The 19485-nt window shown below is 34.5% G+C and overlaps 1 protein-coding gene across 2 annotated transcripts in view; it reads right to left on the reverse strand.

Moving 5' to 3' along the window:
• Nucleotides 1-3071: 3071 nt before the first annotated feature.
• The window catches only part of LOC131044281 (peptide methionine sulfoxide reductase A3), a 28708-nt gene continuing 12294 nt past the window's right edge, over nucleotides 3072-19485 (reverse strand). The window contains exon 3 of one of the 2 annotated variants that reach the window (XM_057977573.2): nucleotides 3072-3414. In XM_057977573.2, the coding sequence (XP_057833556.2) occupies nucleotides 3310-3414 (105 nt within the window). In that variant the 3' untranslated portion in view covers nucleotides 3072-3309. Of the gene's footprint in view, nucleotides 3415-6941; nucleotides 7600-19485 lie in introns of those variants that run through there. The other variant, XM_057977572.2, reaches the window with a different exon arrangement.

A 19485-nucleotide genomic window follows, 5' to 3' on the forward strand; every position in this document is an offset into this window, starting at 1 on the left:
TTCATTTTCAGCACCTTTCTCTAATTGTCAACAATTCAACTCACAAATAAGGGTAAACAAATTCACATCCCTTTGAATCCATTTAGTATTCAATCCTTATCATTACTGGTTTGTGATTGAATCTATTGGATTCACCCCTCTTTTGAATGTAATGGCAAATTAGCGGTTTTCATCTCTCTCATGGTGGAAACCCTAATTTTCCACCCATTACACCCCCTTACTACTTAGTGGAAAATAAAATATTTTCAAAAGTAAAACCCTTCTAGCTTCAAATGATTGATAATTAGTTCTAAGATTTGCCCATAATATAGATATTACAATGACATTTCCTCCTTTTGACATCAAGCATCAACAACCAACTTTAGAAGCATTAAAACCTCTTTTATCTCATTTGTCAATTTTTTGGATTGTCATCTACTCTTTGTTCTTTATCTAAAAAAGATATGATCAAGGCCCTTGTATTCACCAATAGTCAAGATCTAACTATTTTATAAAATGCAACTTCTAGTCAATTTTCATGACTTAATTAAACAATAAATGTAGATTACCAAACATAGTAAACACCAAACCAAACCTCCTAAAACATGAAAACAATCAAATTTTAAAAAATTTCCCTCCTTAGACCAAACTTTCACCACCAATAATTTCAACTACCTAATATGAACATAATGGCAAATTATTACCCATATATATCCCCCCTTTCAAATGGTATGGAACTAACACTTTCTCAATTAAACTTATGGCAAATATTAAATATATGCAATAAATTTATATACTTTACTAAAAAAATTAAAAACCCTTGATATATACTAGCACTTGCACTAAAAGAAGGTGCAAGAATTATGCCAATAGAATTTTTTAGTTTATATGTTAAAAAGTTAATGAGTGTTTGTTCATAATTAAAAATAATTAAACATTAATTTATATGTCATAATTTATTTTATATGAGGTATGATGTTCAATTGATCTATACACCCAAACAAGTAATTTACAAATTAAAAAAAAAAAAATCTTAATTTTTTGGGAATGATTACTATTTTTGAATTGCTCTCTTCTTACATAGGTGACCTAAGGAATTGAATTAACTCTTGTTATTAACATTTCTTCAATTTAAATTAGATTTTGTAAACAAACTAGTTTCTAAAATTAATATTATATTTTAATAATGATTGTTATATTTCTCTACATAGCATTGTATCAAACAATAGTTCAATTTAATTGCCTATAAAAAATCATGAAATGAAAGCATAAAAGTTATGCATGACAAACAACATCATATTTAATAGTGGAGGATTGAGAATTTGTAAAAACTTTTAAATAAAAAACTTGTGGTGGATTTTTGTTCATTCCATGTTAATCTAGAAAAATAAAATAAATTTGAAAAATGATAATTCATAAATTGAGTTGGTTTGAATCATGTGATCAAGTATAAGTTTAGTGCATGATCCCTCATTATTTATAGTGAATGCAAATAACTATTCTAATACAACCTAAACGAAATAGTAGATAGGAGAGAGGAAAAAAGACACTTTAGCTCCAACAACTATCTTTTCTTATATACTTTTAATATAGTCTAAACAAAATAGTAGATAGGAGAGAAAAAAAATACACCAATAGCAATAAAAAAGATGTTTGAGGATGTTTGTTGGAATTTTTTAAGGTTTGAAATGTTTTCAATGTAGGATAGTTTATGCAATAATGTATATAAGAAAAAGGTTATTTAAAAGACAAATGCAATTTCTTTTCAAGTAAGGTGTACAAATTTTCTCTAGAAATATAATAGGACCAAAATATCCACAAATCTAAGCTAAAATTATTCCTTTGGTAAAATATGCGAGTGTCCAAGCTAAAATTTCCCCCTTGATTGAAAATATTAGATTTGTGAGCTAAAATTATTCAAAAGAAAAAATTATACAACTTGAAAATTATTAAAGTTTTTTTAAGCAAAACTAACCTAGAAAAGAAATGTTTACAAACTAGAACCAAGTTTTTCCTTTATAGAAATTTTTGTGCAAGTCTTGACTAAAATTATCAACAAAAAAAAGTAACTCAAATTACCCAAGGCAAATGTATGAGATACATATTTGAATTAAATTTAAACCTAGAATGAAATATTTGAATTGCTACCAAAATTATCACCATCACTATGTTAGATAAAGTTATCTAAAAAGCATGAATATTTGCAAATAGTCCTCAACAACATATGAATTTGAGCTAAATTATTCTTTTTTTTAAGGATTTTAACCGAGGGAGTTGTTCTTTAGTTCTTCAATCATTTATCATATGATTCATATTAAATCTTATGCACCGAAAGGGTAAACATCAAATAAAGTCTCCAAGAAGAGAAAACCATTAGTAGTTATCATTAAATTTTGTATAAAGGTTGCACCAACTTAATGTAATTCAAAGATGAAACATTTAAATGAAAGGAAATCTCTTATGAGATTCAAATTATACTAAGAATGTTTTTTTTAGTGTTCCGTGAAGTCTTTCCAAAATAGGGGGTGAGTTTTGAGGATGACACTTTTTATAAAAAATTGAGGGTAATGAAGAGACAACAATCAAAATAATGTTTTAAAGATCAATTACATAGGAAAATAAATACCAATTCATCATTTATATAAATGATACGAGTATAAGAAATTGAAATCTATATAGAATTGTATTGATAAATTCATGAGGAGCTCATGAAGAAAAAGATCATACTCTCAGTTGTATCATAGATGTCCAAAAGAGTAGCTATGGTGATGGATCAACAAATCTTTGATGTTGATAGATATGATACAAGCATTCCAACAAGTTACTTTGAGTCTCACATCAAAGAGAGCAACATATTAGACAATATCATGTGCTAGGACAAAGTATTTAAGGCACCCATGTTAAGTGGTGTAAAATGAAGGGTTAAAATGAACAACATGCACTTTTCAATTTTGCACCCAAAAAATTGTGAGTAATATCTAGTCAATTTTAAGCCCTCTCTTAATAAGTAGTAAGTAGATCCTCCACCAATAATTATTACTAAAACTAATAGGAAATGATTATTAATGTAAGGACTATCACACATACAAAAATTGTCATAATTCAAAATATGTAAGTGATTAAAATGTTTATCATCAAACTGAACTTCAATTCCCTCGCCACCTCAAATGACAAACCATTAAAAATGATAAAGTTTGGGATAGTCACACGTAAAATTGGTCATCATATAACTTTTATGTCATTGATAACTAATAATAGCCTGCATATTGCCTAACATCCTTTCCATGGCATAAAGAGTTAGAACTTTGAAGTAGTGCATTATAAGAGCAGTTATATTTTTGTGCTTAAAATATGTTCAAAGAACCATAGCCCATTATGCACAATACTTGAAAGACATCCGTGAGGCTTTCCAAGAAAAAGATCAAATTGAGATACCTGCAAATTCAAACACACAATAGAATTGAAATATCTTCATGCAAATCATATCCTTATAGATTTTTAAATAGTGGTTTGGAGTTGAGAAATTGTGAGTTGGGATGTGGGAAAACAGAAAAATATTAGAATATATATTTATCTAAAAAACGATCTAGAGTATATGATAGAAGCAGATGTCAAAGGAAGAATTTATATTTATTCTAAAAAAAATAGTGATTTGGAGGGAGGTTAATACTCTAAATTGTGAGAAAGAGAAAGAAATGGAAGATGGTATCACAGAGAGGGGTTGAGACTGATCAATTTCAAATGATAATTCAATCAGAGTGTCTATTCTGGAGCACGTGGACAAACTGATGATCAGCACTATCCAGAAAAATATTTTCAATTAGCTTTCTTCAATTCTGGTTTGTTTGAGTTATTCATCTCAGTAAATTTTGAAGGGAATTCGAGGAAGGTAATGATTAACAGTTTCCATGCTTCATCAAGTTTGACAAATGAACTTTTGCTATGAACCTGAAACATTCAATCAATCGAATTATAAATTTGATAACAAATTTGCGACGGTTTGTATTGAGGCGTGAATAGGGTTTTCTGACAGTGACCAAATCATCGCTAAAACTTTGTTACAGACCTCTCAAATTCAAGTCCAAAGCAATTTGAATGCGGTTGGCAGGTATAAAGACCGAATAGAGGAATTTTAACCAATGTTTAAATTACAACTGTCCTGGCAAATATGTAGGCAATTTGTGGAAGTACAGGGAAGGCCCGTGAATGTTTGATAAATGCCTCTTAGACAGAGCATTGGCAAGGCATTGACAAGACGGTGAACTATTTGGACAAGGCGGTGAATATTTGAGACAGAGCATTGACAAGGCAGTGAAGTGTTTGACAGAAAGCCTCAATTAAAACATTGTCTCGTGGATCGCAGTGTGTAGGATATGCACACTTAGGGACTTCAAAATAATAAATTTGCCAGGTGATAAATGATAAATCATTAAAACACACAAATCTTTGAAAACCGATAGTAAGGGAAGACATCAAAGAGAGGAATGTGAATCGCTAGCAAAAGCATCGAAGAAAAATGACAGATGTAGCAGAAAAGGCTCGAGAACGTAAAATTGATGCATTGAATTATGTTAAAACAATAAACATCAATATGATGAGAAGACTAAGGACTGCATAAGAATATAATAAAGTGTGTAGAAAAGCAACCTATAGGGCTACTGCCACAACAAGGGGAAAGAAGAAGAAATGTCTGTCTATAAATTGACAAGAGAAACAAGGAAAGGAGAATCGACAACCAACCAATTTGTAGATCGAGCAGAAAGGAATGAGGAAAAGGTCATCAATCATTTGATAACAAAATGATCGAATGCAAAATTATGAAAAGATATAAACGGGAGGCATCGAGGAAGGGCATCGGCTAGGTGGGCTTCGTGTGGATCTGCACAGAGAGTGTTGCGGCGAGGTGAGTGAGTGAAGAGGCTACATAGTAATACAATAGGGAGGGGAGACATCAACGGCTAAGAACATCATTATTTCACTACTAATATCTTGATAGCGACAATGGAAAACAATGCAAACTTAAATGACCAGAACACAGCTAACCAAGCCTTTGATCTTTCCCAGTGATCGTCAATTTATTGAACTCTATTTATAAACATCCTGGGCGGTTATGAGAGGATGGTGAGATGAGATTTGATTGCATATCTATAGGAAATCTGATCTAATTCGGAATATGCATACTATTTTCCAGCTTGTTTCTCTGACAGAGTTTAGCATGCAACGGAGAGGTTTCCAGATTTCTGATGAAGTTTACCAGACACCAAGAACAAAACTGTAAGCCAACCAGTGAATACCATATACCAGAGTGAGACAGGTTTGGGGGAAAACCCCACGTAATATAGCCTATTGGCTAATAAATATAACATCAAAAACTACGGGCTTCATAAGTTTATAACTTTATATTAAAAACAATTTAAATCTTACCTGCCATCTTAAGTTTAGGTTGAGCAAGAGGCCATATGGATAAGGCTCCTTTTTGTTGCTCTCACAAAGACCTTTTAGAGATACCTATTAGAACATAATGTATTAGCATCATACCCTTATAACATTTATATATTGTTATAAGGTTATATAACCTTATGTTCTAAAGCATAGCATATACTGTTTCATAATTAATAATCCAAGAACACTATTGGATCATTAATTATTTATGAATAATTGCTTTAAAGAGGTGTGACTGCTACCCCTCAAGGTATTGTAACCCTTTCTCCTCTATTTAAAGAAGTTCTCTTTTATTTGAGAGTGAATTTGGAGATTTTATAGTAAATTATATCAAAATGCACAGAAGTTATTATTGGCCATGTGGAAGCATGTGGAGTAGTGTGTTCCTGAGTTCAATCTATTCTTAATAGATTGTTTTCGTAAGTATTTTAATAAAATGATGCTTAATGGAATGTTTTACTTGAAAAGGTTTTCCCCATCTATGTCTTTGCAATGCAAAATCCATGCTTGTATGATTCTCATTTTATTTGTTTTATATTTTGTTTATATTGATTACTATCCTAAGATTCTAATTTCTAACAAAGCCTCCGGGCGATGCTTGAAGTGGAGTTTGCAGTGAGTGCTACTTCATTTTGTTGATGCAGACTACCCTCACATGTTCTCCCACCCTGCCCCCTATCACTCTTCACATTGCACCTACAGAGTACAAACACACAAAGTTGTGAAACACTAGCCCACTTACAGCAAAACAAGCGCACAGCTTCAGTTGAAAATTTGAGCATACTCTCCCAATCAACTCTATGCTCATAGCCACACCTTTAGCTTACAATGCACGGGAACTACATTTAGCAGGCAGCATGACAGAAGTACAAGGTCACAAAAAGTAATCAGCCCAACACTCAAGAAGATCCTCAACAGTAAGATTCTGATACAATAAAAGATTCATCACAAACCATAACTGTAGAGATTTCTTTGCATAGTGGCTTACCATATAAGCCAAAAAATCAAACTGTGAACCCTACAATCAAAGAACAATTATACAAAAACTTAACAATCTACGTGCTAACAATATCACAAATCAAGGGTTTTGCAAACAAGCTAACATGCCCACAACAAACTATTGTTAACTTTATTTTATTAATGTAACATATAATCCTCGAATTAGTGGTAGCTCGCTTCCCCCAATACAATGAGGAACAAATTCCATCTAGAATGCTCTTGCATAAAAAACTAAAGAGGAGGAAGAATCAGGTCCTGGATTTGTGTTATATTTGTGACTTAGAAAGAAGACAGTAACAACTTTCTGATGTGAAGAACCCCCAAAAGGATTTGACACCTTGAACACCTCATGATTGTCTTGATAGACATGCTGGATAAATTTCATCTCATTGTACTGAAGAAACTTTATAGATATGTATTACTATTAAATAAGAATTTTTCTGCAGAAATTGTTCTACAAGTGCAAGAATTACAAAGGGAATTCCTTACAATACATGGAGAGGCCCGAGGCAAATGAACAATGAAAGTAAATGCTTATGCATATTTAAATTATCATCATAGAGGTTGAAAAGCAATGGAGCTTAAAAAGTTCCATTCTTTCTTGCATACGATAACTACAACACCATAGAATGTCTTATCTCTTTTAGATACGGCCAAACTATCAATCTAAAGTCAAGGTTACAATATCATAGCTAATAAAGCTATCAATTTATTGGTTTTAAGAACAGAAAATACCAGAGTCAAAGACACCATTAAATGAAGAGTTTAAACTTTATACTTACAGTGAGACACTATATATCTCCTTACTATGTATGGTATAACCCTCCAATCAATGACGGCTAACTCGGAAGATATACAACCAACATTTATTTATATTCGTGTAAATTACCATGTGTAAAGAAAGAGATTGACACCAATTATCCTTTATCAACCATAGCATCGAATCGGATCATTGCATCCCTTAGCAGGTGATTGTCTGAATCCAGATCGTCCTCCCTTTGCAAGGTATTGTTGATGATATTCCTCTGCCCTGTAGAATTTCTTTGCAGGCAAAATTTCTGTAACAATTTTTCTGTTCAACTTTTTCTGTTGTCTTTCAAGTGATTCACGTGCAGTTGTCTCCTGTTCTGGTGAATAAAAATAAATTCCAGATCTGTATTGCGTACCTACATCACCTCCCTGCCAAAATATTACAGATGTCAGACACAACACTAGTTATTTCTCAGGTTCAACTTAGAATGTCATGATGTGGTCTGTAATCATCACTCAATATCCAAGATATCATACATATGTAATCCTGCCACTTGCACACAGGATAAGGAAGCTGGTTGAGTGTAGACACACCTCACAACATCACAGCATGACTTGGGTCTCTCTCATTTAACTATCATACCATGGTTGCTAACAATCAACCTTGTTTATCTCTCTTGTTACAGTAAAAATATCAATAGGGTACATTCAAATAGTAACTATGTATTTCAACAGATTAATTATCAAGTTCAAATCTAAACAGTGAATATCAAAATAATTGCAAAAGTAACACAAAACTGAATAGATTTCATTTGCATTTATAATTTGAGGAGAAAACATCCTTCTAAACTTTTTTATTCCTGATTTTCATCTCTCCCCTCACACACCTATTCCCACCTCCACCACAGCCATTTCACAAACAATTTCAGTTCAAATGTAAAAGCTGAAATTCAACATTATACAAAATTGATAAAGAAGAGAGTGTAGATATGCTTTGCCTTTATAGTTTTATAGTTTAAGGAGAAAACATCTGTATAAACTACTTAACCAGATTGTCTCCTCTTCCCTCACACAGCTGCTCACACCTTGGTACAAACAAAAGCAGTTATGGCTTTTAGAAAGAGGCGCAAAACCTTATCCTGAGACTCTTATAAGCGATAGCCTACGACATGACATCCACATAGAATGTGTATGGGGATCACAGAGGCAATCAAGAGGTTCATTAACTAAGAACCTTGTGTGCTGGATCTTAAATCAGTGTTTGTGACAAAAAATTACATTAATAAAGACTTGCGAAGAATGAAATGCACAAAACAAAATACAAGGAGATTTACATTGAACAGTCACAAAAAAACACCCAAATAAAACCATAAATGAATACACAGGCCACCAAGAGTAAGACCATGGATCTCACCATGACCAAGTTTAAAGCACCCATAATGGGAAGCAAACTCTTGTTATTTTACTGGAAAAAGGTGAAATGGAATAAAAAATTTTACAGGAGATAGGATAAGATTTAAACCATTAAGAAATACCCATTATTGAAAAGCTTTGTAAGGTACTTGGAATGCATAACACTAAATATTGTCAGTTGCTGGACCAAATAAATACTTCCCAAGTATGAACCTTTGATTTTAGAAGAAATGGAAATCTGCACATAACCGAGGTATGTAGATAGTCCAGCCACATCATCAACATTCCAAAATATGCACATGATATTTTTCAACTTATGTTAAAATTACTTCAGTTACAAGCAATCAATGCAACATAACAATCAAGGCTTGCGCAAACAATAGGTTCCTTGGTTTTCCAGCACGCCCGTTTTTCTTTGAGGTCACACTGATCCAACTGATTTCTCTCAAAAATTAAAAAAGCACATTCCCGAACATACCAAACCAACATATAATATCTCAGAATCACTGGGAAACATTATCTATATCTTTTTTATACTGGAAAAGCAGGGAGAACAAAGCAGGGATCCATAACTGATACACGGTAATTGTGTTAACACCCGATTCTGAATATCTTGAACTTTCCTGGGATCTACTACAATACCTTTTTTCATATCATATAAACCAAATAAGGTTAACCATCAGCTCTATAAAAGCTATTTACTATTTAGGGTAGATCTACTAAAATGGCACTTAGTTATTATGGACCATCACAAGTACTTGAGAAAATAAGGCTACTTGCATATAGACTGGCATTTCCACCTTAAAGAGCATAACTCACATCATGTATTTTTACTTAGGAATTATGTACACACACCACATCATGTGACCGATCAGTTCACCTTCCAAATTGAACCCCAGGAAGAGTTTCAATTTAGATCAAACCTCCCTGTGGAGGAGAGAACCTGGTAAAGGTAAAAGATCCAATTGGTACACGTTTAAAGAATTGAAGAGATAGAGAGAGAACACAAAAAATTACTCCTACTCCTAAATTCTGTGAGAGGGGCTTCGCCAGGAGGAAGAGGCATGCAAGAACTATTCTGTGCTTTGGTTTTATGAGATGATCATACAATTGGTAAAGAACAGAAACCCCATTGTTGTAACTAAAGTGCTGTAATGTCCCCACTTTGAAATAGAATTTTATAATAAATAATTAAAATAATATTAAAATAAAAAAGAATAGGAATAAAATTTAAATTAAAATATAAAAGAATATTATTAAATATAATTAAAATTTAATTAAGTTAATGAATGGTTAAAGACTCAAAAGACATGAAATGAAAAGTTGTGACTCCCTTGAACATGAGATATAATTTATTTCAAATACTCAGAGAGAACTTATTCTTTAATTATCATTGCTTTGGGGATGGACCAGCCGGTGTTGGAAAGGAGTTATGATCTTGGTTTGTGGGATAACTTTTCTTGGTCTTGTGGTGAAAAGCTTCTAGAGGCCACTGTTAACAGTGTATATGGAATGTTGTCTAATATTGATAACTTCTGCCTTCACTTCAACTCCCTTTGGGGGATAAATGATTCCAAATCCAGATGGGTAACTGTAATGTCCCTACTAGTTAGGGATCACTGTCCTGCAAAACAGATTGTTACAATACAACAAATATATATATATATATATATATATATAACTAATCTAATTTGCAATTAAACTTCCATTACTTAATTAACACTAATCTCAATTCCTATTTAATAAAAAGGATACGAGTGCAATACTGGGACATCGGTTGTGAAGCTCGCCTTCTTGGAACCCATCTTGGTTCCAAGCCATACCAGGAAATCGAAGGTTTAATTCGATTCCTGTCTTGGATGTAATTTCTTACACCCAAGCCATCCAAGAAATCGAAGGTTAATTCGATTCCTGTCTTGGATGTAATTTCTTACACCCAAGCCATCCAGGAAATCGTAGGTTAATTCGATTCCTGTCTTGGATGTAATTTCTTACACCCAAGCCATACCAAGGAAGACCATCATATATGATCGATTCCTTGACTTGGATGATGCATCTCACCATCCAAGTCCACCAGAGAGGACCGGCCAGATCCGTCTCTTCTTGGATGACTTTGTCAACCAAGCCATAACATATATGCATATAGAAATTCAGTATATACTACCTACCAAAGATTATCATAATCCCTCCATTAGGCTAAGGGAGTTTCCTCCCTATAGCCTCCATCATAAAGTCACATTATTCATATTACATTGTATAATTCATTATCATTTTCCATTTCATAATTTACGTCTACATTTACATACTTTTCAATCTTCTTTATTGATCCTAGATATACATAAATATTATGCATGGATACCTATATAAGTAGACATTCAGTAATATATATATTCCTAAATTAACCTATATTCAGAAGTATTCTTTAATTCATTATCGCTCTTTAAATTCATAAGTTAAGCCTACAATTATATTTTTCTTCATTCTCATTATTAATCCTACATACATATGAATTTACTGCATACATACAACATTATAATCATTTATACTTTTATAATATACAACATCATAATTATAATTCTGCAAAATGATATTGGAAACAGATTTACCAAAGAAATACTATTATATCTATTTGTGTGTGTGTGGTACACACTTCCACACACAAATACATACCTGTAGCACCCAGCTGTACCTCCCTTCTTTTCCTTTACCGTCCTCTCTCCCCGCAGCAGTAACAATTCCTTTTTTCCTATATTCTTCCTCCTCTAGACTTGATTTCTAAATTTATTTATATCCGATCCTACCTTACATGGAGGGGTCATGTCTATTGGTGAAGATTATTCATAACCAACGGTTTTGTTATAATCTTATACATTCACCATTGATTAGATTACCAATTTATATTATGATTACAATGTTTCAATAACAACGATTGCATATTATAATCGTTTTATTATAACTATCGATTGTTCCAATTTTTACCACAGTTGCCTTTGCTGACGAAGACATTATAGTTTTGAATATCATTTGACCACGATTACCTTTGCTGACTAAGACATCGATTCAAACTGGGCTGCCTTTGTATTATTAATCATATTGCATTATTAATAAGTTAGTAATCGGTTTTTATATGCATCATTGATTATATGTTCATTACATTTGCTATTCGAGGGTCATCACGGTATGATTCATGCCTTACGTGTGTTCATGTGTACACTTTATGCTTTAAGCCTCCTATGTATTCGTGTATTTCTTCATGTAAATTCTTCATGCCTACGTAATGATATAGCCGAGAGTTGTATTTAACTAATAATCTCGAACTCATTTATATTATATTTTATTATTATTTTTATTATTATATATATATATTTATTTTTATTATTATTTTTTCCTTCTTTTGTAATTTAATTAAATATTATTTATTATTGAATATATAAATTATGTTGATAATATATAATATTTAAATCATGTTCATAAATAATATTTAACTAATGAATTTTAAATAATCATTCATTGGTAATTATTATATTAATTAATAATAATAATTTCTTTATTTAGGGTCTCTCTCTTTCTCTCCGTCTATAGATAACGATCCAGGAGGGGACATGACAGTCACCAGGCTTGGTAATTCTTAGTGTAATTTAATAGATCCTAAAAAAGCATTCTTTAGATGGTTTCTTATTAGGAAAAAGTTGGTTGCAGGCAATTTTCTTAACTCTAAGCAGAGTTTGTTTCTTGTGTGTGGGTTAAGGGAATCTATTGAGCATCTTTTTTTAACGTTGTTAACCTATGTGGACTGAGTGGGCTGGTCTTCTTTCTATTTTATGGCTTGATGTCTTGTTTGGTAGTATTGAAAACTGTCCCATTACGCTTGGTAAACTGTTTAATAAAGTTAGGTTGGTCCTGTCAATAGAACTTTTATGGTTTCTTTGGATTAATTGAAATTTGCATGTTTTCCAAGGCAAAAGCAAGGCTGTTTCTGACGTCTCAAAAGAAGTCTCAGTTTCTTATGTATATGCAGGTATGTGAGCAAGTTGATTTATCTGATGCTGAAATCAAGCGTGCTATTGAAAGTCATTTGCTTCACAAAGGAAAAACTAAGGTAGGTGAAGATGCTGCAAATAGTTCTAACTTTTTTGTTGATATTGCTGATGTTAGTGACTATGATAAAGTTCCTATTTCTGCCTCTCTGGAGTGGTTAGCCTGACTAAGAAGATTAACCAAATCATTGAAGCTGAAGAGAAGGCTGTGAAGGAGAAGAAGCTGGATTCTGCTGACTAGCGGTGTTTTTTATATTGGGAGTTGTTTATGTGGCTTTTTATAGTAGTCCTTTTCTATATCTGAATAGCTTATGTAATTTGGCACAACATAATTTTTTGTAATTTTGGTACTGTGATGGCAATTTATGCTTGGTTACTGTTGTTTGGAGTGTGTTAGACATTAAGCTTTTTATCTTTTGTGATGACTGATGCTCTTTGAGCCATATTTGTAAACAATTTTCCAATATTAAATAAAATAGCTAGTTGTAAATCTTCAAGCCTTTCATTGATACAGCGGATTTCTTCCCAAAGGTCTCTATTTTCCCCCATAACCAACTCATAGCTTTCTTGGAGACCTTCAAGCTTCTTCATGGATTTAGTCATTGTTGATTCTTTGCAATCTACACACTTTGAGATTAATTGCAAATATGGTTATACCCACAAGCACTATATGTTACTAAAATCCAGTCCACACCTAAAAGAACTCACTGCTCTGATTCCAATTGATCTGTGAAATCTCAAGACCTTTGCTCATAAAAATTACATACCAAGAATTAGTATAATGCTAATTAATAACAATTAAATGACAGCCATTAATAAATAAGTTATTATGTTGCACTACTCAAAAAGTAAAGTACTGCAACATAACACAATATTTAAGCTGGGTAAACACCAACAGGTGAAAAACCCAAATGAAATGCTCTTACACCCAAGTATATTACTCATAAAAAAGGAGGTTACAAAATACAATTACTCTTCGTTATTCTTGGATGGAAAGATACAACCCACACTTTCCTTTTCTCTCTTCTATTCATCCATGCTTAAACCCAAGCTTATATTACATATACAGATTTACAAAGCTTTAGGGAAAATGAAGAGACATATGACCTTTCATCTCCACTTTTTGGGACTTTTCACCATCCCTTATATTTGTTGCTCACACTGTGCTGGGATACTTTCAGAGCAATCTCCTGGAAACTGGAAGTACATTTTTATGCCATATTCTGGTTTACACAATCAAGGACACTTCCACACCCATGTGGGGGAGTCCAGGATGATTCCGCACCTACACTACAGCCTTTATGTTGTATAGTTCTGTAGTGCTATCAAACATCTGTCCACATATCTAACTTCATTTTTCTGTTCAGATGTACCTATTCTATTCATGACTATACAAGTCTGATTAACTGTTTGGAATCCATTCAGATCAATTGGTTAAAGGCACTAGTCCATGCGAAGTTGCGCAACATTCAAAGAACATTGTGCAGAGGTTAGCAATTCTTTGCAGTTTGCACAAACATGCAAGCATCAACAATCCTTCACACAACATCTAGCATTGTTCACATAGTATGTCATGACCATCCACAATCTCTTAGTACACATGTCACACACACATAAATTGACCTACAAATCACAGAACTGGATGGCCGACCATCAATAGTAGGAATTTCAAATGCCAACACTAATAGAATATGAACTACTCTATAACTGCTCTCTAGTAACATTCATGTAACTATATTGTATATATAGGCATTTGACTCTTCATGATGAGAGATAGAACAATCCAAGAGATTAAAAGTTTAGGCAAATCAATTTGATGTTTTCACCCCTTTTGGACATGGGAATGGGAATTTTCATTGTCAACCTGTTGATGTGTTTTTTGTGCACATGCGAACACAGAATAAAATACCGAAGTATCTTATCCTCTCTTGAACAAAGTTCCCGACTGCTGAAGATCTCGCTGAAGGATCAGTCGGAGTAACTCCAAGGTTCTGTTATGTAGGATCTCTACGTGTGGATAAGCTCTCTGTGGTATGATGTGATTTTGCTGGAATCACAAGGGGACTTACACTTGACGACCTAAACGTCTGATTTGCTGGAATCACAGGTCCTATTAACTAACTGGAAGACAAACAAATGACAAAAGATGGCAGGGTTCAGGAAGTCTACTCTACTACCTAGAATGCGAGAAGATGGATGAACGACTAGGTGGAGTCCTACTGGGTTGGGTCTCACCATCAAGTTGAACAATTCAACACCAACTCAGTGCGATCTTCTGGGGGATGCTTCAAATATATTCAAATCGGACACCATCAAATACTAATCATCATTCAAGTTAATGCATGAGCAATAGACGTGTAACGACTTGAGATTAAGCTCATTTTATGCCAGTTGACCACGCAGGGCACACTTACAATCAGTAAGAGGCTAGTGGTATGGATTAGACCGATTCCACACAAGTGCATTCAACTACTTCTTTCATTCAATTTAATTATCTATCATCTAAAATGAAGATTCAACAAGAGAACATGCATATTGCAACGAAACAACATATTTCACCATATCTTCAATGAAAAAGAAGTCTTTACAATTAAGGCAACAATGTCTTGTCTTCTCTTCCTAGCCTACTCTAATTGCTATTCTATTTGCTATTCTACTACATATTCACAGACTATCAACTATTTTCTCACTATTGTCTATTAGCTAACCATTGACTAACTATTAGCCTTTACAAATGAGGAGCCAGGGCTTATATAGCACCCTCAATACAATTCAATGGCTCAGATCAATTTGAGATCAATGGCCGAGATTTTACAATGAAAACCCTAATTAGGGTTTGTTACAACAAACTCGATTCTGGCCAATGAAATAATTGCATTATTTGGACACATGTCTTCTCTAGAATATTCGACCAATGGAGAACCGGGGTAGGTACATCGAAGTTTGTACCATCTCCCATGAGTCAGGTACATTGAATCTGGACACGCTGAGGTGGACCAATCCGACTGGAGGAGTGATGACTGGGATGCCACCTTGTCTAACACTTGTAACTTGGTAGATATTCAATTTGATGTTGCTGAGAAGCTAGCTTTAATTAACTCTTCTGAAACTGTCTATTTCTTCAACGAACCTTCGCTTTAACTTCCTTTGTCTTCGATGTGTAGGATGGATGGTGTACCTTTCCTTCAAATGCTGGACTGGAAGAGGTCGTCCCTGATGATGCTGGGCTGGAGAAGGTCGTCCTTGTTGATGCCGGACTGGAGAAGGTCGTCCTTGTTGATGCCGGACTGGAGAAGGCCGTCCTCGATGATGCTGGGCTGGAGAAGGTCGTCCTTGTCTTGCCCTGGTCCCCTTTTAACTGCAAGACAAACAAAAAGATGATTAAGGACACATAATAAATTCATTTCAACATAGCATTTTATACCTTAAATCATCAACAAGAAGACATCAAAATTAAGTTTGTTCAAGAGTCTTTCTAGGGACAGGCCCTATAAGAATTTCGCCCTGGACCCTCTGGAAGGGTCAGGAGCGAAATTTGCATTCTTGGCCAATTTAGACCTTTTTTCAACATTAACTCACAAGCAGCACTTTGCCTGGCCCAAACAAGGTGAAGAATAGGTCTCCCTAAGGATTTCGCCCTGGACCCTTTGGAAGGGTCAAGAGCGAAATTTGACATTTTGGACTCTCCGTCAGGATCATTTTATGGAATATAACATTTAAGTATAAGAACGTCACTTATACTTTAAGTTATATTCCATATATACTTCTAGGATGTTTGAGAGTGGTTTCGGACCTCCAGGAGTTATATTGCAAAATCTAGTTTTTGGAGGATTCTTCAGTTTTCCAAACTTAGTCAAATTTCAGGATCAGGACATTCCAGACTTAGCCAACTTTCAGGGCATTTGAAGATCAGGATGACATTCCAGACTTCATCACTCACCAACTTGACCTAGCTCGGACCTTCAAGAATGATACCCACTCACAAAGCAAGACACAATTAGCAACAAGAGCAAAACCAGGCCCTAAGGAAGACTCTCAAAGAAACCCTAACCTGGAGCACCTGTTGACTCCTCTGGCTCAAGCAAAGCCTACCATCCTATTGATCCCCTGGCGACACTCAAAATGCAAAGGCTAACAGACAAACCCTAAACACCTAGAAAGCAAACCCCAGAAAGCAAAAAAAAATTAGGGGTCCCCATTTGTAATGGGGCGATGTGTGAATACGTCACAACACAAAATGATAAAGATGCTACTCACACAAAATCACACACATACTTGCATATTAATACCTTTTGGATATTCACATAAGAGAACCACACTAGGAATGAACCTAGATCAACTATATATATGAATTACAATTACAATAACATTCATGTGTCGGCCTAGAACAAGATTATTGCATCTGCAAGTCAGCCTTAAGAATACCCCTACACCAAATGTGTAATAGGATCGGTCCAAAAGCCCACATGCTACTCCAAAAGAAGGGAAACACTATGCTTTATCCAACACATGTTCCACTAGTCCCGAAGTATATCACCACATTACCTCCGGCTGGCGCATGCTACAATCCTTTGGTGCATCACTCCGGAACATCAACCTAGTCGACCAACAAGCACAATGAACACTTTGTCACTTCTAACTTTCTATCTGTTGAAGTTCGACCTCTAAAGCTTTGGAATATAATACATCATGTGTGAACTTACTTGACTTCCAAACTGCAGATCATAACTCTCTATTGCAATAGAACACATAACCCAACATTCTGACAGTGCAATTGAATACACATTTTGTTCCTGAGCAACAAACCTCAAAAGCATATTGCAAATGCTTCTAGACAACACCACATAAGATATTCAATTGGAAACAATTTAAACCGAAGCATAATGATAACATCAAGAGTGCCATCCAACGTAGCTTGCCAATCCTGAACTCAAATGTTCAAACAAGTCATGTCAGAAGCAATTAAATTTAATTCAAACTAATTTGTTGACACCTTAGACATCATACCTTTGTCACACCTTAGACGTCAATGACAACATATGTTCAACAATTTCCCCCTTGTCATTAATGGCAAACAACAAAATGATGCTATCAAATCAACACAAACCAAATCAGTTTCAAACTCCCCCTGTGATGAATATCTGATCTGCAAGAAGCTTCAATGCATTTGAACACAATAAGATATACCATTTTTGGTCACTTTCTCCTCCTTTGACATCAATGGCAAAGGGCAAAGAAAAACATCATAGCATTTTGGATCTCTTCCGGCAAGCTCCCCCCTTCATCATGAGTTCCTTACTTCATCAGCTCGCCTCCTCTTTCCAAAATATGCACTGAAACATTCCACAAGACCGCTAGGTCTGCTTGTGGCGAGGAGTCAACACTCCCCCTCAACCTGTACTTCCTCTTGATTCAAGAGGAGGAAGCAACCACTCCAACTTCTGCTAAAGATTCTTAAAAGTCTCCTTTGGAAGGGTTTTGTGAAAATGACTGCAATTTGCTCCTTAGTCTCCACATACTCTAACTTCACCTCTTTGTCTTCAACTTTCTCTCTTATGAAATGATATTTGATTGCAATATGTTGTCCTTGAATGCATCATCGGATTCTTGGAAATATTTATGGCACTTGTATTGTCACAGAGAACCAGAAATGGGCTCATCAAACTCTACTTTCAACTCCCTCAAACTTTGCTTCATCCATAAAATCTGAGTGCAACAAGAAACTGCCACAATGTACTCCACTTCTGTTGTAGATAAGGAAACTGTATCCTTCTTTTTACTCAGCCAAGATACAAGACTATCACCAAGAAAGAAAGCTCCACCACTTGTATTGATGTGCTCGCAGCATTTTGTTGTTTGCTATCAACGACAACATATGTTCAACAGTATTCACTTGCCAAAGGTCTTTTGTGCATTCAAATGTATATTGATTAACTATGTTATTATTTTATTTCGCATATGCTAGAATTTTATTTTTCACAAAGATAGGATTGTCCCCTAGACCACTTGGGATCCAGATCATTGATATCAAATAAGTATTTTGCACATGATTGTTCATACATGTGCACAACAACAAAAGGAAGGTTGCCTACTTGGTTCAAATTCTGAATACTAGATGAATGTCATAGCAAGAGCAAAATAGCCAATCGTTAGAAATATGCATTTGAGATGTCTCTAAACATTTAGAATATGATGATTGACACTCTTGAGATACAACACCAAGAGCTCTTCAAGAAGTTCCACAAACTCATGGTTCAATTTGAACCAATATTACAATCCATTACAAATCACCATGCTCCCATTCAACATCAAAGTCCTTCAAAAGTGCAATTCAATCTAGATACTCCCACATTTGAAGGCAAGATTGACATCACAAAGTTGGATAACTAGATTCAACAACTCAAGGCTTACTTCTCTATCAATAACTTCAATGACACCAAATATTTCCTTCCGAGGGTTGAATAAGTCCAATTCATCGTCCCACTAGTGACAAACACTCAATGTGAGAGGGATCTCCATCCTATGTGGACTTGGGATTCCTTTGTTAGTGCCTTGCAAGGGCAAGGGAAATACTACCACATTATGATGATGAGTACATGAAGTTCCAATAGTTGCAACAACATAAGATGTAATCAATTGAAGAATATGCCTATGAGTTTCATGACTACTTTGTGTGCCTCACATGGGAACACTCCAAGGCAACACAAAGTGCTCAAACACATCAACTGTTTATCATCTTACATTTGCACCAAAATAGTCTCTGACTTCTAGCTAGCATTTTGCAATGCATCTAAGATTAAAGTCAACAATAAGCTCAAGTAGAAGCTTTTCATTGACGTGGCTAAAGTCGGATAACCAACTCTCT

This window comes from Cryptomeria japonica, chromosome 10, assembly GCF_030272615.1.
Source record: "Cryptomeria japonica chromosome 10, Sugi_1.0, whole genome shotgun sequence".
In the NCBI taxonomy this organism is placed as follows: Eukaryota; Viridiplantae; Streptophyta; class Pinopsida; order Cupressales; family Cupressaceae; genus Cryptomeria; species Cryptomeria japonica.